General features: G+C 43.3%; 2 protein-coding genes across 2 annotated transcripts in view; both read left to right on the plus strand.

Moving 5' to 3' along the window:
- The window catches only part of rad54b (RAD54 homolog B), a 187,740-nt gene that overhangs the window by 77,150 nt on the left and 91,857 nt on the right, over positions 1 to 18,733 (plus strand). The window lies entirely within an intron of this gene.
- On the plus strand, positions 6,201 to 12,606 carry LOC140736190 (uncharacterized). The gene is made up of 2 exons (XM_073062093.1): positions 6,201 to 6,889; positions 9,272 to 12,606. Exons 1-2 carry the CDS (start codon positions 6,201 to 6,203, stop codon positions 9,714 to 9,716), a joined length of 1,134 nt encoding a protein of 377 aa, XP_072918194.1. The 3' UTR covers positions 9,717 to 12,606.

Consider the following 18,733-nt stretch of genomic DNA (forward strand, 5'->3'; position numbering starts at 1 on the left):
TAACACCAGCCTAATCACGGGACAAATTATAATGACAAATTAACCTTCCAACACGGTATGCATGGACTGTGGGAGGAAATTGGAGCACCCAGAGGACACACGTGTTAATGGGAAGGACAGACAAGCTTCTTTGATTTGAACTCTGAACTCCGGCAGCCAAAGCTAATAGCGTCGTACTAACATAGTGCCCTATTGAGGAAACTGGAGCAGCTGGGGAAACCCATGCAGTGACAGAACGTGTAAAGTTCACTCACACACACACACACACACACACACACACACACACACACACACACACACACACACACACACACACACACACACACACACACACACACACACACACACACACACACACACACACACACACACACCCAGCATTGTACTTGTGGAAATATTCTTGCGGAATTCCCACTGACAAGCACGGTAGAATGAGGCAATGATCTGCCCTTTGTGGTGGTTAATGGATTTCTGCAGGGGATCGGCAGGGTATCATTCTGGCTGGATTCCTGAAGTTGCTGTGTATGGTGGGGGGGAGGTGCTCTGATTGTTTATTTTCAAATGTAAATTCATTATCCTGTCACTTAAACCTATTCAGTGCTTCTCCATATGTTGGAGGCAAAGAACAGAAAGTGAATTCACACAATGTTTGTACTGAGCAAATTTTGTGCATCTGTACTTCTGTGCATTCTCTTTGATCACACTTAATAAGAATGCGAGTTTTAGTTTTGGTTACTCAGTGGTTTCTATTTACTTTCTGCGGCACTTGGAAAAATTCAGACTTTTTAACATGACTTTGGCTCTGTGGTTCCTTAACGTTGTTATAGTCTGGGCTGGTAGTGGGGACAAGCTCCCACTACCTATTAAATGTTCACAATGGCAGACATCTCAGATAGTCTCTGACAAACAAGTCCAGCTCCTGGCCTTCATGTGTGGCTTAGCTATGAAACACAGCAGAATTGTTTCTATTGACAGGAGAAGAGACAAAAGCGGGTTACTGGAGCCTTAAAGCCGGTCGCTTCAGGCATTTGGGTCTTGCAGGCTGTGGTTGGCAGCTCATCTTTTCTCTTGTTTGTGGTAGGAGAAGGAAAACTCTTATCTCAAACCTCTGCTGCCTTGCGGCTATACCCACTCAATGAGAAAGCTTTGGGAGTAAACTCCAAGGAACCCTCTGGAGCTGGAGTCCCTAAGGCAGTCCTACAATGAGTCCAACCCCTGCAACGCCTCTGGTGCCAAACTCTATTAGTCTCTGCCACTCCTTTGGATTCATCAGCTGCATGGAGAGGAGGAGCCGGCTGCGTGGGCAACAGCTCGCTCTTCAGATCATACTGTCTTGACTTGTGTCATACGGACAGCTAGGACACAATATTCACGGTTGACCCAATCAACAGAAGCCTCAGTGGGGTTGTACATCTCTTTCTGAATGTATTCTCAAGTGGTACGGATACTGTTTGTGATTCATATCTAATTAGAATGCTGTCAGAAAATTATCCACGTATGGTGGTCCTTCTGAAGGCCAATTGGCAATGAAGCAACACATCTTGCCATTGTTCCATTTTGGGTATTGATCTCAGCCGCAATGTGCTGAGAATTTGAAAGCCATTCCTGATGATAACATTAGTTTGCTACGAATCAGTTTATTCATCTAGATGAATCAGAATCAGGTTTAATATCATTGGCATATGTTGTGAAATTTGTCATTTTGCAGCAGCAATGCATTGTAATACATAATCATAAAAACTATAAATTACAATATATATAAAAATTAAATTAAGTATGTAATACAAAAAGAAGGGAAATACTGGGGTAGTATTCATGGATTCATTATCTATTCTGAAATCTGATGGTGAAGTTTTTCCTGAAACATTTGTGCAAGTCTTCAGGCTCTTTGATGTTACCTTCTTGCTGGTAGCTATGAGAATAGGGCATGGGGATCCTTTATGATGGATGCCACCTTATTGTATCCTTGTCATGGTGGAGAAGCTTGTGAGTTCCTGAGATCCCAAGAACAAAGCTCCCTGTAGGGCCATCCATGGCGTAAGGTTCCAGACAAAGAGCAATTCAACTAAGGCCTCGGTAGTGGAGCTGGCAGAGGATGATGACACATCACAGCATCAGTGAAGGTGGAAGAAGGCTGCAACGGTGAAGGGTCCCCAGTCATCTTTCATTCCATACCACTGGATCCTGACCCTGATCTGTCAAGGGTGGGCAGGGGGCGGTGGCTGCCCAAGCATCAGCCTCCCCACGTTAAACAAACTCACACGCAGGCATTCTCCGTTAAGGAAATCCACACTAACGTCCTGGACTGTGAGGATTGGAAGCCCCTCAGAATATGTGGATCCCGGATCGGATTCTACAGCCAGCTGAAGACACACCAGTGGGCAATCCATTAGGAGAACATCCTACTCAACTATTACTAATTTAAAATCCATTATTTTAGCAAAGTACAAGCCCAATTTCCATGTTTCATTCTGCGTGATAGCGGTTGCTGAAGACTTTCCTGTTAACAAGCAGTATTTGTGTTAAGCAAAAAAAAACAAACACCGTCTGATATGGTGGCCCCAATGCACAGTATCAGAGAGAGCTGCTGAAAGTTGTGAGCTCAGTCAGTTCCATCATGGGCACCAGCCTCACCATCATCGAGGACCTCTTCAGAAGGTGATGGTTCAAAAAGGCAGCATCCATCATTAAGTACCCCACCACCTAGGACATGCCCCCTTCTCATTGCTACCATCTTTATTGAGAAGGCTGCATGTTCCCAAAAAGTATGATTGATCTCACGGGCCTTGAGCAAAGTCTTCAGTGTGTCCTTGAATCATTTTCACTAACAACACGACAATGCTTCCCTGTTGACAGTTCCCCGAAGAGCAACTGCTTGGGGTATGTCTGCTGCAGATAGCGCTTTCGTGTCAGGAGTTCTGCCGTACCAATTGATTTTCATGATCTTCCATTTCCATGGTTCAGTCTACGCATGTGTCTCATGTGTACAGTCCACGTTTTGCACATGTAGAGGAGAGTGGGTAGGGTGAGATCGCGTTAGACTTTCAGCTCGGTCTTCAGAGTAATTCCCTTTTGCCCCCTAGACAGTGTCGCATAGTCTTCCAAAACTGGCACTAGCTTTGGCAATCCTGCAGCTGACCTCGTCGTCAATGTAAGCTGCTTTTGAGAGGATGCTGCCAAGATACGTGAACTTGTCAACTGCCTGGAGCTGCTGGCTGTTCACCGAGATGGATGGCTCCACAGAGGGTTGATCTGGGGCTGCTTGGTGCAAGACTTCCATCTTCGTGGTGCTGATGGTGAGACTGAAATTGTCACATGCAGTGGAAAATTTGTCGATTATGCCCTGCACGTTGCTTTGAGAGTGCAGTCCTCAGTGAACAGGCACTCAGAACTGTCTCTTTGACCTTAGTAACGATTTGAAGCCTGGGCAGGTTGAACTTAAGTCACCTGGACCAGATGAACTGCACCCTAGGGTTCTGAAAGAGGTAGTATTAGAGATTGTGGTGGTATTAGAAATGATCTTTGAAAAATCATTGGACTCTGGCATGGTGCCAGAGGACTAGAAAACTGCAAATGTCACTCCACTCTTTAAGAAAGGAGGAAGGCAGCAGGAAGGAAATTATAGATGAATTAGCCTGACCTCAGTGGTTGGGAAGATATTGGAGACAATTGTTAAGGATGAGGTGATGGAGTACTTGGTGACACAGGACAAGAAAGTCTGCATGGTTCCCTTCAGGGAAAATCCTGCCTGGTGAACTGTTGAAATTATTTGAGGAGATTATAAGTAGGATAGATAAAGGGAATGCAATGGATGTTATATAATTGGACTTTCAGAAGCTGCACCAGGTAACCGGAAGACACATTCAATGTTTTAGGAAGAGCTTCTTTCCCTCTGCCTTCAGATTTCTGAACAGACAATAGATCCAGGAATTATTTTTGATCTCGTTTTGCCGTACTTATATCAGAATCAGGTTAATTATCACTGACATATGTCCTGAAGTTTGTTGTTTTGTGGCAGCGGTACAGTGTAGATTGCTGTTAATTGGGACACATCGGGACCATTAAGTTTTGGTCCAATTAAGTGGCTGTCCCAAGTTTCATAGAAATAGTTAAAAAAGATATAAAAAAGACAAACTACAGTTTAACTGAGTAACAAATTACATATTTAAATGAAATACAGAACAAATTAGAATACTACCAATACACTACAATACTATATAACTGTTTGTTAGTTCCTAATAGTTATCTATCAATGGAGGAATTCATCCAGAGTTTGCTGCCATGTTCTTTTGATTGACTGTAAATGAACAAATGAGCGCAGACACCTAGTGCAGATAATAGACTGCCTTCATACAATGCTTTCAACGATTGCTTCCTCCAAATCTTCATTTTCATTGCAACATTCGAGATGATTGTTGATACCTGCAAATTCATCGTAGTGCCTAACGTGTTGAAGTAGTGCAGTTTTATCATTTTCACTCCTGGCTGTTACTGGCAATTCCAAGCCTGAATACTTAAAACCACAGAGAGCTAATCAGTTTTGAATTGTATTCCTGCTTATTTCTCGGCAGCTATCAGTGACAAAAATCACAGCTTTTTGAACACAAGCTGATGCTATGTATAAACAGTTTGCTCTAAACACACTATGATGTCTAAAGGCCATACAAGTGAATGAAACTGGCATCAGGTAGAAGCTATTCGGCAACAGTTTCCTAGTGTCCCAAATTAATGAAGGGAATCCCAGCTATTCTCTCAACTAGTTTTTGTTCTTTAGGAGTTTCCCAAGTAAGCAGCTGCCCCGATTAACTAATGGCTCAATTACCTGGAATCCACAGCGGTATATTTTATTATAATAAATATAGTATATACTGTGTATGGTATTTATATGTCATCATATGTCAGTGATAATAAACCCAAATGTGATTCTGAAGCAGCTTTATGTGGTAACTGCACATAAAGCAACAATCTAAACGTCCTTTATAGCCCCATGTATAAATGGCCCCCCTGAGCAAATAGATTAGTGAATATGTCCTGCACTGGAGTTACGAGATTTCAGAGTTCAGTGTTAAACTTCATTTACTAAGCTATTATCCCAATTATAACAGCAGTGATTAATACTTGTACCTTTTGAACCTGGCTTCAAATACTGAGTTGTAAAAATCCCTGTTGCAAATCTATTTCAGAGGCATGGTTGTTGTAACTTTCTTTGCAGGCTTTAAGCTCGAACTTTGTGTTTTGTATTCTGAAGATAGTATTTCTTTCTCTCTCTCTCTCACACACCCCTCATCCCCCTCCCCCTCTCTCTCCCTTTCTTCCTCCCCCACTCTCTCTCTCTCTGTCTCTGTCTCTCTCTCTCCCTCTCTCTCTCTCTCCCCCCGCTCCCTCTCTTCCTCCCCCCTCTCTCTCTCTCCCTCCCCCTCTCTCTCTCTCTCTTCCTCCTCCCTCCCTCTCTCTCTCTCTCTCTCTCTCTCTCACCCCTCCCCCTCTCCCGCATCCACCCTGGTTCCTGTTTGGGTGGTTAGCAGGAACTAAGGGTGAAAAGTGGAGGTCCGTGTCATCTGTGTACAAAGGAGTGGTGATCACTACTTCTACTTCTGATCTTGCCTTCAAATGCTGAGTTGTAATAATTCCAAAGATCTCAAGAATCGCCAGAGTCTAGTCTCACTGCATTTTTGATAACTGGACACTTTCTAATAAAAAAACTGGAAGGGGAAATGTGTGACTACTGCTTAAGTGTATATATTATTTCACTCTATAAACTTTAAAACCTCAAAAAATGTTCTGCAGCTGCACATATTTCAAATCCGCTAAGTTTATAAGAAATAAGTTTATAGCTAAAATGTTTAGAATAATGCTATTGATAGTTTTCCATTATACACTTAACGGCTTCAATGGATTAGCTGGGCGTTTCTTACACAGTCATTGAGGGATTAGTCTGACCTTCCTTGACCTCTGGTTTAGCATTATGCAAGTCTCAGGGTTTTATACCACACAATGGAGACATTCAGCACCTCATTACTCTAAATATTCAAGCCGACTGGGCCTTTTGCACATCATTACCTTAGAAAGCAGGTTTTTGGGTGTGTTTCTGAAGTGGGGGCTGGCCTTTTGGAGGTAGTCTGAATTTTTTTTAAAAGAACAAATCGAAGCTCTAGAGCCATTTAGTGAAAGGTCCGTTTGCTGAACAGTTCAGTTACACCATGGAGTCGACAAGGAAGAAGCAGAAGGAGCTTACTTTATCAGAGAAGATTCAGGTTCTTGAATTGCTTCAGAGGCAAAAGATCTCCCAAATGGAAGTAGCACGGCGCTTTGGGGTGACGCAGCCCGTCATCTCCAGGCTCATCAAGAACAAAGAAAAAGTCATGATGGAATGGCACAGTAACAGCAATCCAGATCGGAAGCGCAAAAGGGAGGGGAGGGAAAGTGATGTGGACACCGCCCTTTTCCAGTGGTTCCAGATTGCCAAGGCACAACACGTGGCTATCTCTGATGACGTCTTGGCTGCAAAGGCAAAGAGCCTCGCGGAAGCGATGCAGATCAGGACCTTCATCCCCACAGTCGGCTGGATAAGCCGGTGGAAGGCTCGGCACAACGCCTTTTCTCAGCAAGCACATGGTGACGGCGATGGCGCAAGCCAGTTTGATGGCATTGCAACGCCTGAGGTGGTGCCACCGGAAGGAATGACCGAAGAGGAGTTTCACCAGTACGTGGAGCAAGCTGCCATTAAGGTGTGCGTTTGGGACATAGCTGATCCAGAACCAGGAAATGGCATGAAGGTGATCACAAAGGCAGAAGTAATTGATTCTGAGGAAGAAAAATCCATACCTGTCTACAAAATGGCAAGAGGAAGCAATGGCCAACTAACGTCGTCTTCAAATCAACATAATATGTAAGCGTAACTACTTTTCCATTTCCCCCCAAAACAAATTCCTTGAATAGTCATAGAAAAATACAGCACAGAAACAGGCTATTCGGCCCTTCTAGTCTATGCTGAACCATTTAAACTGCCGACTATAACTATAACTTACAGAAAAGGTTAAAGTGTTCCATTGCAGATATTCAATTTTTTAAATTTTTCTCAAGAGAATTAAAACCATAAGACATGGGAGCAGAATTAGGCCATTTGATTCTTAACTTAGGTTCTCAATTTTATTCTTGTCTTGTCCCTGGTTTATTTAAGAACTTGGTTTTAGATCGAACTAGATACTTTCAGTCACTATATAGATATTTTGATCACTCTTCCCTAAAAATACCCAAGATGAAAAGCAGCTAACATGTGAGTAGCTTTGTTGAACAACTTTGCTGCATCCGCAGAAAGCAGGGTTTCTTAGTTTCCATTTCAGTTCCATTCCCCGTTCCCATTGTGACATGTTGGTCCATGGCCATCTCCTCCTCTGCCTTGATGAGGGCACTCTCAGGTTGGAGAACACCTTTTCCTGCCGCTGTCTGTAAGGAGTCTGCACGTTCTCTCCGTGACTCTATGGGCTCCCTACCCCCCCCCGTGTGCCTTGGTTTCCTCCCACAGTCCTAAGACGTACTGGTTGGTAGGTTAATTTGTTATTGTAACTTGTCCCATGATTAGGCTAGGATTAAATTGAAGGGTTACTGGGCAGCGCGGCTCAAAGTGCCTATTGCACACTGTATCTCAATGAATTAAAAGCAGTTAAATAAATTCCATCTAGGTAGTCTCCAACCTGATCGTGTGAATATCTGTTCCTCCATCTTCTCCTTGCCTCTTCTTCATTTCCCACTCTGGCCTCTTACCTCTTCTCACCTGCCTATCACCTCCCCAGGTGTCCTTCCACTTTCCTTTTCTCCTGTGGACCCCTCTCCTACTAGATACCTTCTTCTCCTGCCTTTTACTTTTTGCACCTGTCACCTCCCAGCTTCTCACTTCACCCCCTTCCCCCACCCACCTGGTCTAACCTATCACCCTCTAGCTTGCACTCCTTCCCCTCCCCCCCTCCCCCCCCCCCCACTTTCATTATTCTGGCTTCTTCCCCCGTCCTCTCCAGTCCTGATGAAGGGTCTCGGCCCGAAACATCGACTGTTTATTCCCCTCCATAGATGCTGCCTGAGCTGCTGAGTTCCTCCAGCATTCTGTATGTGAAACAAATACATTGATTAATTTTTGGTCACGTTTTGGGACAGGATCTTGTTCAGGGAGCATGTGCTATCATGAGAGGGTGGACAAATTTGGGTTGTTTTGTCTGGAGTGGTGGAGGCTGAGGGGAGATCTGATCGAGGTTTATAAGATTATGAGAGGCATAGATAGAGTAGACAGGGAGTATCTGTTACCCAGGGTTTAAAATTCTAATACCAGAGGACATGCATTTAAGATGAGAGGGGGAAGGTTCAAGGGGAATGTGAGGGGTAACTCAGACAGTGGTGGATGCCTGGAATGTGCCGCCTGATATGGTGGTAGAGGCAAATACATTTGAGGCTTTTAAGAGGCACATGGATGTAAGATGGAGGGATGTGGACTTTGTGTAGGTAGGAGGGATTAGTGTTTGGGTGTTTTTGATTTCCTTTTTAGCTGGTTTGGTACGACATTGTGGGCTGAATGGCCTGTTCCTGTGCCGTACCGTTTTATGTTGTACGTTCTAAAATTTCCCCTATAACACATAGTCCTCCATTTTTCTTTCCTATTTAAATTAGTAATCTCCTATTTCAAGAAATTCCTTAGAAATTTCCTATTTCTTTCCTATTGATTGAATTCAATAGGCTTTTGAAAGATAAAGGATGGGAGATTTGTGCAGGAAAATGACAGTTATAACGCAGAATGGTATTGAAATATGGGTAGATGCAGGGCACTGGGTAGCCATCTCCTGCCATTTCTTACATTATATATGATCTTGTTTTTGGTGGCATTCTGCTGCCATGTCCCCTAGTAATAATCAGTGGAGTATTTACTGACATATCAGCTATCTTATGTACTCATATTTATTGTGTTCTTTATCTTATTGTGGGTTTACCGGAGTTTACCAGAGCCAGAGTAACAATTATTTCATTCTCCTTTACACTTGTGTACTGGAAATGACGTTAAACAATCTTGATTGCAATGTACTGCTGCCACAAAACAACACATTTCACGATATTAAACCTGATTCTGATTCTGAAAAGATGTAACTCTGAATGAGGGAATTGTTTTATTTTTATACAGATCCTACGGGAAGAGTTCGACTTCAAGGAGGGATGTGTGTGCAGAAATGTCTAGCAGTTCTTGTTCACAACCTGGTACCTCAGGTTACCAGTCTTATTCGTTTCCTAGGTGGATTAGTCCCGAGTTTGGGTCAAAGGCTGAAGGGAAACTACGGTTAGCTGGTCAGCCAACAGCAAGCAACAGCTTTGAAGGATTCACTAAAACAGATACTCAGCACATCACAGCTATGTCCCTTTCTCCACCTTGTGTTCGAATACCCTCCACACCATCCCCTCGACCCCTGACAAGGGACGATCTTCAGTTTCTGCAGCATCACCACGCGGACATTCCGGGCTACGGGACCAGGCCTGAGAGGGAAGTACAGGCCATGTCTTCGAAAGAACAGGAACTGATTCTGGAAAACCAAAGGAAGTTTGGGTTGTATCTTGATGAGAAAAGGGAAAGCCTTAAAAAATTGCACGCACTGGAGGAAGAACTGCTCAGGGCAAAAATTGAAGTTGAGCAGTTAAAAGCATTACGGCTGCGAGAATTGTCTGTGTATAAGGACTCTTAGAAGTAGAACATAGAACATTATAGCACAGTACAGGCCCTTCAGCCCACAATGTCGTGCCAACTTTTTAACTTGCTGTAAAATCAGTCTAACCATTCCCTCCTACATAACATCCCCCCCTTTTTTTTTTATCATCCATTTGCCTATCTAGCAGTCTCTTAACTGCCCTAGTGTATCTCCAGTGCCTCTATCAGCACCCCGAGTAGGGTGTTCCACGCACCCACCACTCTTTGTGTATGATACCTACCTCTGACAATCTCTCTGTACTTTTCTCCAAATTACCTTAAAATTATGCTCCTTCTCATATTAGCTATTTCTGCGTGGGAAAAAATCTCTGGCTGTTCACCTGATCTATGTCTCTTATCGTCTTGTACACCTCTCATTCTCCTTTGTTCCAAAGAAAAAAGCCTTAACTCGCTCAACCTTTCCTCATAAGACATGCTCTCTAATCCAGGCAGCATCCTGGTAAATCTCTGCACCCTCTCTAAAGCTTCCACATCCTTCCTATAATGGGGCAACTAGAAATGAACTCAATATTCCAAGTGTAGTCTAGCCAGGGTTTTAAATAGTTGCAACATTACCTCGTTACTCTTGAACTTGGTCCCCAAACTAATGAAGGCCAGTAGACCAGATATCTTCTTACCCCTTATCAACTCCTGCTGCTGCCTGTAAAGAATTTGTATGTTCTGCCCATGACCGTGTAGGTTTCTAAGATGTACCAGTCAGTAGGTTAATTGGTCTTTGTAAATTGTCCCGTGATTAAGCTAGGCTTAAATCAGGGGATTGCTGGGTGGAAAAGCTTGAAGGTCTGAAAGAGTCTGTTCTACACTGTATCTCTAAATAGATAAAACCTTGTGCGGTAACTTCGAGGGAGCTGTGTACATGGAGCCCAAGATTCCTCTGTTCCTCCACACTGCTAAGAATCCTTCCATTAACCCTGTATTCTTCCTCCAAGTTTGACTTCCCCTATCAGGCACTTCTCACCTCGTTCTTCTTTTAGAATCTGTTCCTCACAGATGCTGCATTTGTCTTGAAACCATCTGAAGAGATGCAGAAATTCATAAACACAAGAAGTTCTGCAGTTGCTGGAAATCCAGAGTAACACACACATACACACACACAAAATGCTGGAGGAATTCAGCAGGTCAGACAACATCTACGGAAAGGAATAAAGAATTGATGTTTCGGGCCAAGATCCTTCATTAGGACAAACAAGTTCCCCAGTGCATGCACTAAGTTCAGCATGGCAAAGAGAATCAAGAATATTGCTTCATTCACACAAGGAACTAAAGCTGGGGTTGAAGGTATCTACCAAATTTCAATGTTGTGCACTCCCCTTTACGGTTGTGAGAAGTTGTCACCTATTACAAACAGTAATGATTAAATATCATATGTACATCATCAGTCTCCAGAAATATCTTTGGTCATTTGGGACTGCTGGATCACCAATAGTGAGGTCCCTAGGAAAAGAATCCTGTTTACTTAGACCTTAAAACATAGGAGTAGAATTAGGCCGTTCAGTCCATTAAGTCTGCTCTGCCATTCCATCGTGGATGATTTAGTATCTTCATGGCTGAAGTACACAGAGAAAAGGTGTTAAGATTGAATGCCTTCTCCTGTGGTTCATATCCAACTTGAGATCTCAGTGGTTCACAGGGAAGTCAGAGAAGGTCAGAAAATTCACTATATTCAACAATGCCTTTTATAATTGTGGAAAAACTTTGTGCACAATCTGGAAAAACCTGGTCAGTACTGGTATAGGCCCACGCTGAGGCTCACAGGTGGATCAGAAAACAAAGGATATTTGGCAAGTGGACACATGCCCTCTCTGAGACTATAGGAGCAGAATTAGGCCATTCAGCCCATTGAATCTGCTCCACCACTTCATCCGTGGCTGATTTACTATCCCTCTCAACCCCATTCTCCTGCCTTCTGCCTGTAACCTTTGACACTTTGACTAAACAAGAACCTATGGATGTCCACTTTAAATATACCCAATGACTTGGCCTCCACAGCTGTCTATGGCAGAATTCCATAGATGTTTGGAGAGATTTACTGCTTGTACCAAATTCTTTACCCACAGTATCATCATCTCAAATCCTTTTATCTATCAATATATTCTCTGTTCATTTCCTGTTTTCATGGTTTAAGTTCTTTTTTTTGTTTTTTTCTCTCTCTGCACATTGTGTGTTTGACGGTCTACTTTTTTAATGGGTTGTTTTGAATTTCTTTATATTGTGGCTGTCTGTTAGGAGACAAATCTCAAGAATGTAAATGGTATACATATTTTGATAATGAATGTACTTTGAACTTTGAATCCAACTCAATTAGAATTGAACTTTTTCTCCATTTTGTAATTAATTTTTATTGCTCATTGACATATCTAGGATGGGAAATTTAAAATTACACTTAAGATGGAGAGCTTTTTTGAGGAGGCAATTTGCAAAAAGAATTCTCAATCATTGTTAGATTAAATAAAATGTTTAAGTTTTCAAGAAAAACTATTGATTGGATTCACACCAGTAAGAAGTTGGGGGGATGATAATCACTGTTATTGAGGCCTTCCAATTTACTTCTCAAATTAAAAGGAAGGAATTTTACCGCAAGTGCAGAACTATAGAATATGATTTATTGATGTGGTTGTTCAACTTCAATAGAATAAATAGTCTTGTTAACTTAACTTTAAGATGAAGTCTGATTTGATGTTCTCTTTGGAAAGACTGATATTTGTTATGAATGTCCAAGATCAGGCATTGTAGGGTAATGTAATTGGGAGAAACACACATAATTCACAACCACTGACACTGAGTTGGGGTTTTGCTTTAAGAGGCTGGTCTGATGTGATGACGTTGTTGTGTGAGGATTTTTAGCGCACTTTTGTGTTTAGGTTTTGGAGTTCAATAAAATGTGCCACAGGGTTCATTACGCATAAAATGCCTCACTTTGTTTTATTTGCAAAAACCTAAATTGATGACCCCAGTGCTTTAGGACAATTCCAGAGTTATTGAACATGTCGGCCAACGCAGTCACTTTGAAACTGCTGGAGTTTTGGGGACAAAGTGCCGTCGTGTGGTTTGTACAAGCTGAGGCCCAGTTCGCTCTGCAAGAAATCACTGCTGACGATACTAAGTTCTAATATGTGGTAGCATCGCTCAGCAATTCCACGGCCGAAGAGTACTGAGTCTGCTTGAACATGGTCTTTAAACATGATAAATACTGATCACTGAAAACTCACCTTTTACAGACTTTTCGACTATCGGAGTCTGAGCGCGACAAACAGTTGTTCTCCTTCTCCGGTCTTGGCGATGCTAGGTCTCTTGAGCTGATGGATCATATGCTGTTTCTCCTGGGAAATCAGCATCCATGATTTATTTTTTAAAGAACTCTTTATTCAGCAAATCCCTGAGCAAGTTTGCATAGCCCTCTCTAATACACCCATGATGGGCTGCTAGGGAGCTTGCTAGAATGGCTGCTAGTCTACACTCATACAGATAGTAGTGCCTCATTCCTCCCTTTCCCTGCTTCAGTAATCACTGGTCTGCAAGGCCTCCGACATTAGGACACCGAAACTTGCATTGGTACGAACACTAGGACGTGACGACCGCCTTGCAGCTTCGACAGTGCCAGCGCATCGGGACATCAGAGGTCTATGAAGACTGTGTGTTTCAGCTGCCAGAGCCGTCTGCTGTTCATTGCGGACACCCTTTCAGGGTGACGCTTCCTGTAAGACATCGGTGCTCAAGTGAATGTGCTGCCAGCATCACCTATTGATGAGAAGGCAAAGAGCGATGAAATTCGCTGGAGGCCGCCAATGGCAGCAGGATCCAGACCTACAGGACATGACAGATGACTCTCTGCTTCAGTGGGCGACATTACCCATGGGACTTCATCCTAGCTAAAGAGGCTAGACCTCTGCTCGGTGCAGATTTACTGTGTGCCCGAGGACAGTTAGTCCATCTTACAAACTGCTGGCTTGGGTCATTACCCTGATCCCCCAGTAAGTTCCCCATGACACTGTCAAGTGCACGTACTACCGCATGTTTACTCAATTGCTGGGGGAATTCCCGGACCTCACCAAACCTACCATCTCCACCGCTGTCACAAAACATGGGGTTGTGCACCACATTCCCAAAACTGGCCCACCAGTCTATGCCTGTGCACATAGATTGGACCCAGAATAGCTGGGAAATGCAAAGACTGAGTTTGCCAACATGAAAGACTCGGCATTGTACACAGGTCAAGTAACCCCTGGGCTTCATCCTTCCATATGGTCCATAAGTCCAATGATGGTTGCCACCTATGTGGTGATTATTGATGCCTTAACAAGGCCACCACCCCAATTGTTACCTGGCCCCATACATCCAAGACTTTATGACACATTTAGTTAATTGTTTCCAAAGTCGATCAGGTGCTTGTCTGCTCGGGGGACATTCCCAAAAGAGTTGTGATAGCCCCAGTTGGCCTCTTCGAGTTTCTATTAATGCTGTTTGGACAGACTTTCCAACGGCTGATGGACTCTATTAAAAGACTTAGATTTTCTTTTTGTTTACCTGGATGACATACTTGTCTCCATTGGGTCCAAATTTGATGACATATCTCATCTCTGCACATTTTTTGAGTGCTTACGCCAACACGGATTGATTTTTAACTCCGCTAAATGCTAGTTTGGGTTGTCAACCATTGATTTTCTCGGCCATCACCTCACAGTAGAAGCGAAACCCCTCCTATCAAAAGTGGCCGCTTTTATAGATTTCCCACCGCACAGCACTACTAAAAGAACTACAGGAGTTTTTAGGTATGGTAAATTTCTATCACCGCTTCATTCCACGAGCTGCTAAACTTGTACTCCCCCTGTATAGTGCGCTTAAAGGCAATGCCCCAATCAAATGTTTGACTGGTCAGTGGAGTTGACCATGGCAATTGATGATATCAAACAAGCTCTTTCTAATGTGACCCTAGTGTGGCTGATTGCCTCTCATGGCCAGTCGTTGAGACCTTACACATAGGGGTTGACTGTGTCGGCATGGCAGCCAACCGAGTTACTGACTGAGAGGTCCAGTCTTACCGAACAGCATTCATGGGCCTGCGGTTGGCTGACGTTAAATTCAGGGAAGCTGGGGTTCTCTCCTGTGCGATGTCTCAACTGGTGGCCTTCACTCCTTCATGCCCGCAAACTGGAGAGGGACTGTTTTTGATGCCTTGCATGGTCTCTTGCATCCAGGCCTCTCACAGAAACCTCAGGAAGGACATGTATGATTGGACTGCAGCTTGTGTGGAGTGCCAGCAGACAACAATCAACTGTCATGTTCAGACACCACTGGCACCTTTTGAGGTCCGTAAGCGATGGTTTGACCATGCCATATGGACCTTGTTGGTCATCTTCGCCCCACCCCCCTCATGTGGTTTTGTGCACCTTCTTACCATAGTGGACTGTACCACCAGGTGGCCAGAGGTCGTCCTTCTAGCATCGACAATGACCACAGATGTGGCCAGAGGTTGTCCTCCTAGCATCGACAATGACCACAGATGTGGCCAGAGGTTGTCCTCCTAGCATCAACAATGACCACTGACATGGCTCGGGTGTTCATCAGAACCTGGGTTGCTTGGTTTGACACCCCATTCGATATTTCCTCTGACTGTGGCCCCCAAATCATTTCAGACCTCTGGGCTGCAATGGGCCAAAACTTCGGCATTATGCTACATCACACCACTTCGTATCGCCCGCAGTCCAATGGCCAATGTGAGTGGTTTCACTGCTCCTTAAAGGCTGCTCTGAGGGCTTCCCTGTCCAATGAGTGTTGGCATGATCGCCTCCCATGGGTCCTGCTGGGGCTCAGAACTGCTCCAAACGTGACCCTGTGGTCGTCCATGGCAGGTTTGTTATACGGGCAGCCATTATGAGTGCCAGGTGATTTAATTTCCGATGTTACGATCCCCTGGTCGGCCTCTCAACAGCATTCCACCCTCCTCAGTAAATTTAATTTCTTTTCACCTATCCCTACCTCCCTCCCATCATGGTCTACAGCACTCTTGGGTTCTTGATGACCTACATTCTTCCTCGTTTGTACACACCAATGTTCCCTTAGGCCCCCTTACGATGGCCCATTGCATGTTTTGGAACGGGAAGAAAAGACTTTTATCATAGATATGGGGGGGTAAACCTGAACGTATTTTGGTAGATCACCTTAAACCTGCCCACCAAGAGCTGGAGTATTCAGCTGCCATGCCCTTTGGCATCACAACGTGACCATGACAGGCTCACGATGCTGGTTTTAGTGAATTCTGGTGGTGCTTGTGTAGGGTAACCTAACTGGGAGAAATGTACATAGTTCACAACGTCCCAAATAAAGGGGAGCCTTGCTATTTTCTCAATTAGTTTTTGTTCTTTTAAAAGTTGTTCCAAAAAAGCAGATGCTCCGATTCACCGGAATCTACTGTGTGTATGTATACAGTATATATATAGTAGTGACATATATATATTATACAGTATATATACGTGTAAGTGTGTGTGTGTGTGTGTGTGTGTGTGTGATGAAACTAGATTGCATTAGAGTAATTTGAGTTTGTCTATACATTTCCTGATAAGCAAGGTCAAAAACTGAAACAAGGTCTACAAAATGCTTGAACATTGATGAAGAACAATGAGACAGTTTATAGTGAAGAGGTGGAGGAGCTGCCTAAGCAGTAAGGCAAATCAACATGTCCAGCCACCACTACATTACCATTTCCTGTCAGTCACTTTATGTACAGACACGCCTGTGCCTAGCGTCAATCCATCTGTGTATATAAGCTGTCTTATGTATTTATATTTACTGTGTTTTTATTATTGTGCTCTTTATCTTATTCTGTGCTACATCGGATCCAAAGGAACTATTATTTTGTTCTCTTTTACACTGGCGTACTGGAAATGACATTAAATAAACTTGAACATTACAGAAAGTTTGCAAAGGAAGTATCGTCATAAAGGGTTTGTTAATCCTACCCATCAGCAAAGAAAAAGTCTTTGGTTCTTTTCAAATAAATCTTTGTGCATCACTGTGGGTTGAACACCATGGAACTTTACAGACCGCCTTTGTCACTGGGACATGAAGCTGCATAGCAATTTGGGCCTCATTTTTCACTGCTCAGTCAAAGGCTGCATTTTCCACACTCACTCTGTTGTCGTAGCTGTCGGCAGGCAGGAACAGCAGAGGGCAACTTCAAATTATGTTGAACTTCAGTGACCCTGAGTTTGTGTAAACCTACAATGTTTTCAGAGCTCCACAAACTGAGGTACCATAAAGGGTTTTGAATTAATCTCAGGACAGTGCAAATGTAGGAACAGCTTCTTTCTCACTACCATCAGATTTCTGAACACACAATGACCGACTCACGAACATGACCACTATTTTTTGCTCTCTTTTTGCATTACTTATTTAATTTCTTTTATATGTATGCTCTTCTGCACACCACTGTTATAGTGCGTGGTTATTTGAGTTTCTGTTGCCTTCCTGTCAGCTTGAACCTGCCTGCCAAATTTTTGTCTCTTATAGGTTTTTTTGTGTATTACAATGCACTGTTGCCGCAAAACAACATATTTCGCGACACATGCCAGGGATCATCAAAGTCAGAATCTGATTTAATATTACCGCATACAGTATGTTGTGAAATTTGTTGTCTTTGTGGCAGTAGTACATTGCAATACATAATAATAGAAGAAAACATGAATTACAGTAAGTATATATATTAAATAGATAAATAAGTATTGCAAAAGTAAAAATAAAAAAGTAGTAAGGTAGTGTTCATGGGTTCAATGTCCATTCAGAAAACAGATGGCAGAGGGGAAGAAGCTGTTTCTGAATCATTGAAGGTGTGTCTACAGGCTTCTGGACCTTCTTCCTGAGGGTAGCAATGAGAACAAGGCATGTCCTGGGTGATGGGGCTCCTTAATGATGGATGCTGCCTTTTAGACCATATGACCATAAGACATAGGAGCAGAAATAGGCCATTTGGCCCATCAAGTCTGCACTGCTATTCAATCATGACTGATCCTCTTTTTCCCTCCTCAACCCCTCTCCATGGCTTTCTCCCCGTAACCTTTGATGCTGTGTCCAATCAAGAACATATCAAGCTCAGGCTTAAATACACCTAACAACCTGGCCTCCACAGCTGCCTGTGGTAATAAATTCCACAGCTTCACCACCCTCTGGCTACAGAAGTTTCTCCGCATCTTTGTTTTAAATGGATGCCCCTCTATCCTCGAACTCTGTTTTCTTGTCCTGGACTCCCCTATGTGGGAAACAACCTTTCCACATCTACTCTGTCTAGGCTTTTCAACATTTGAAACATGCGAGTACAGACCCAGAGCTATCAAACTTTCCTCGTCTGATAACCCTTTCATTCCTGGAATCATCCTTGTGAACCTCCTCTGGACTCTCTCCAATGCCAGCACATCTTTTCTAAGATGAGGAGCCCAAAATTGTTACAATACTCAAGGTGAGTCCTTGCCAGTGCCCTATAAAGCCTCACACCCCTGCTCTTGTATTCTACACCTCTTGAAATGAATGCTAACATTACATTTGTCTTCCTCACCATTGACCCTACCTGTAAATAAACCTTTAGGGTGTTCCACACAAGGACTCCCAAGCACCCTGGCATCTCAGATTTTTGGATTTCCTCCCTGTTTAGAAAATAGTCTGCATATTTATTTCTTCTACCAAATTGCATGACCATGCATATTCCAGCATTGTATTTCATGCCCATTCTCCTAATCTATCTTTCCTTCTGTAGCCTTCCTGTTTCCTCAACACTACCTGCCCTTCCACCAATCTTCATATCATTTGCAAACTTGGCAACAAAGCCATCAATTCCATCATCTAAATTATTGATGTACGGCATAAAAAGAAGCGGCACCAACACCACTAGTCACTGGCAGCCAACCAGTAAAGGATCCTTTTATTCCCACTCACTGTCTCCTACCAATCAGCCAATCCTCTAACCTTGCTAGTAAGTTTCCTGTAATACCATGGGCTCTTAACCTG

This window comes from Hemitrygon akajei, chromosome 1 (genome assembly GCF_048418815.1).
Source record: "Hemitrygon akajei chromosome 1, sHemAka1.3, whole genome shotgun sequence".
Classification (NCBI taxonomy): domain Eukaryota; kingdom Metazoa; phylum Chordata; class Chondrichthyes; order Myliobatiformes; family Dasyatidae; genus Hemitrygon; species Hemitrygon akajei.

What these genes read in the sequence shown, in the direction of transcription:
- LOC140736190 (XM_073062093.1), top strand. Translation starts at nt 6,201, where the DNA reads ATGGAGTCGACAAGGAAGAAGCAGAAGGAGCTTACTTTATCAGAGAAG. An exon ending in TCTTCAAATCAACATAATAT is followed by an intron (nt 6,890 to 9,271) that starts GTAAGCGTAACT and finishes TTCGTTTCCTAG; the next exon opens with GTGGATTAGTCCCGAGTTTG.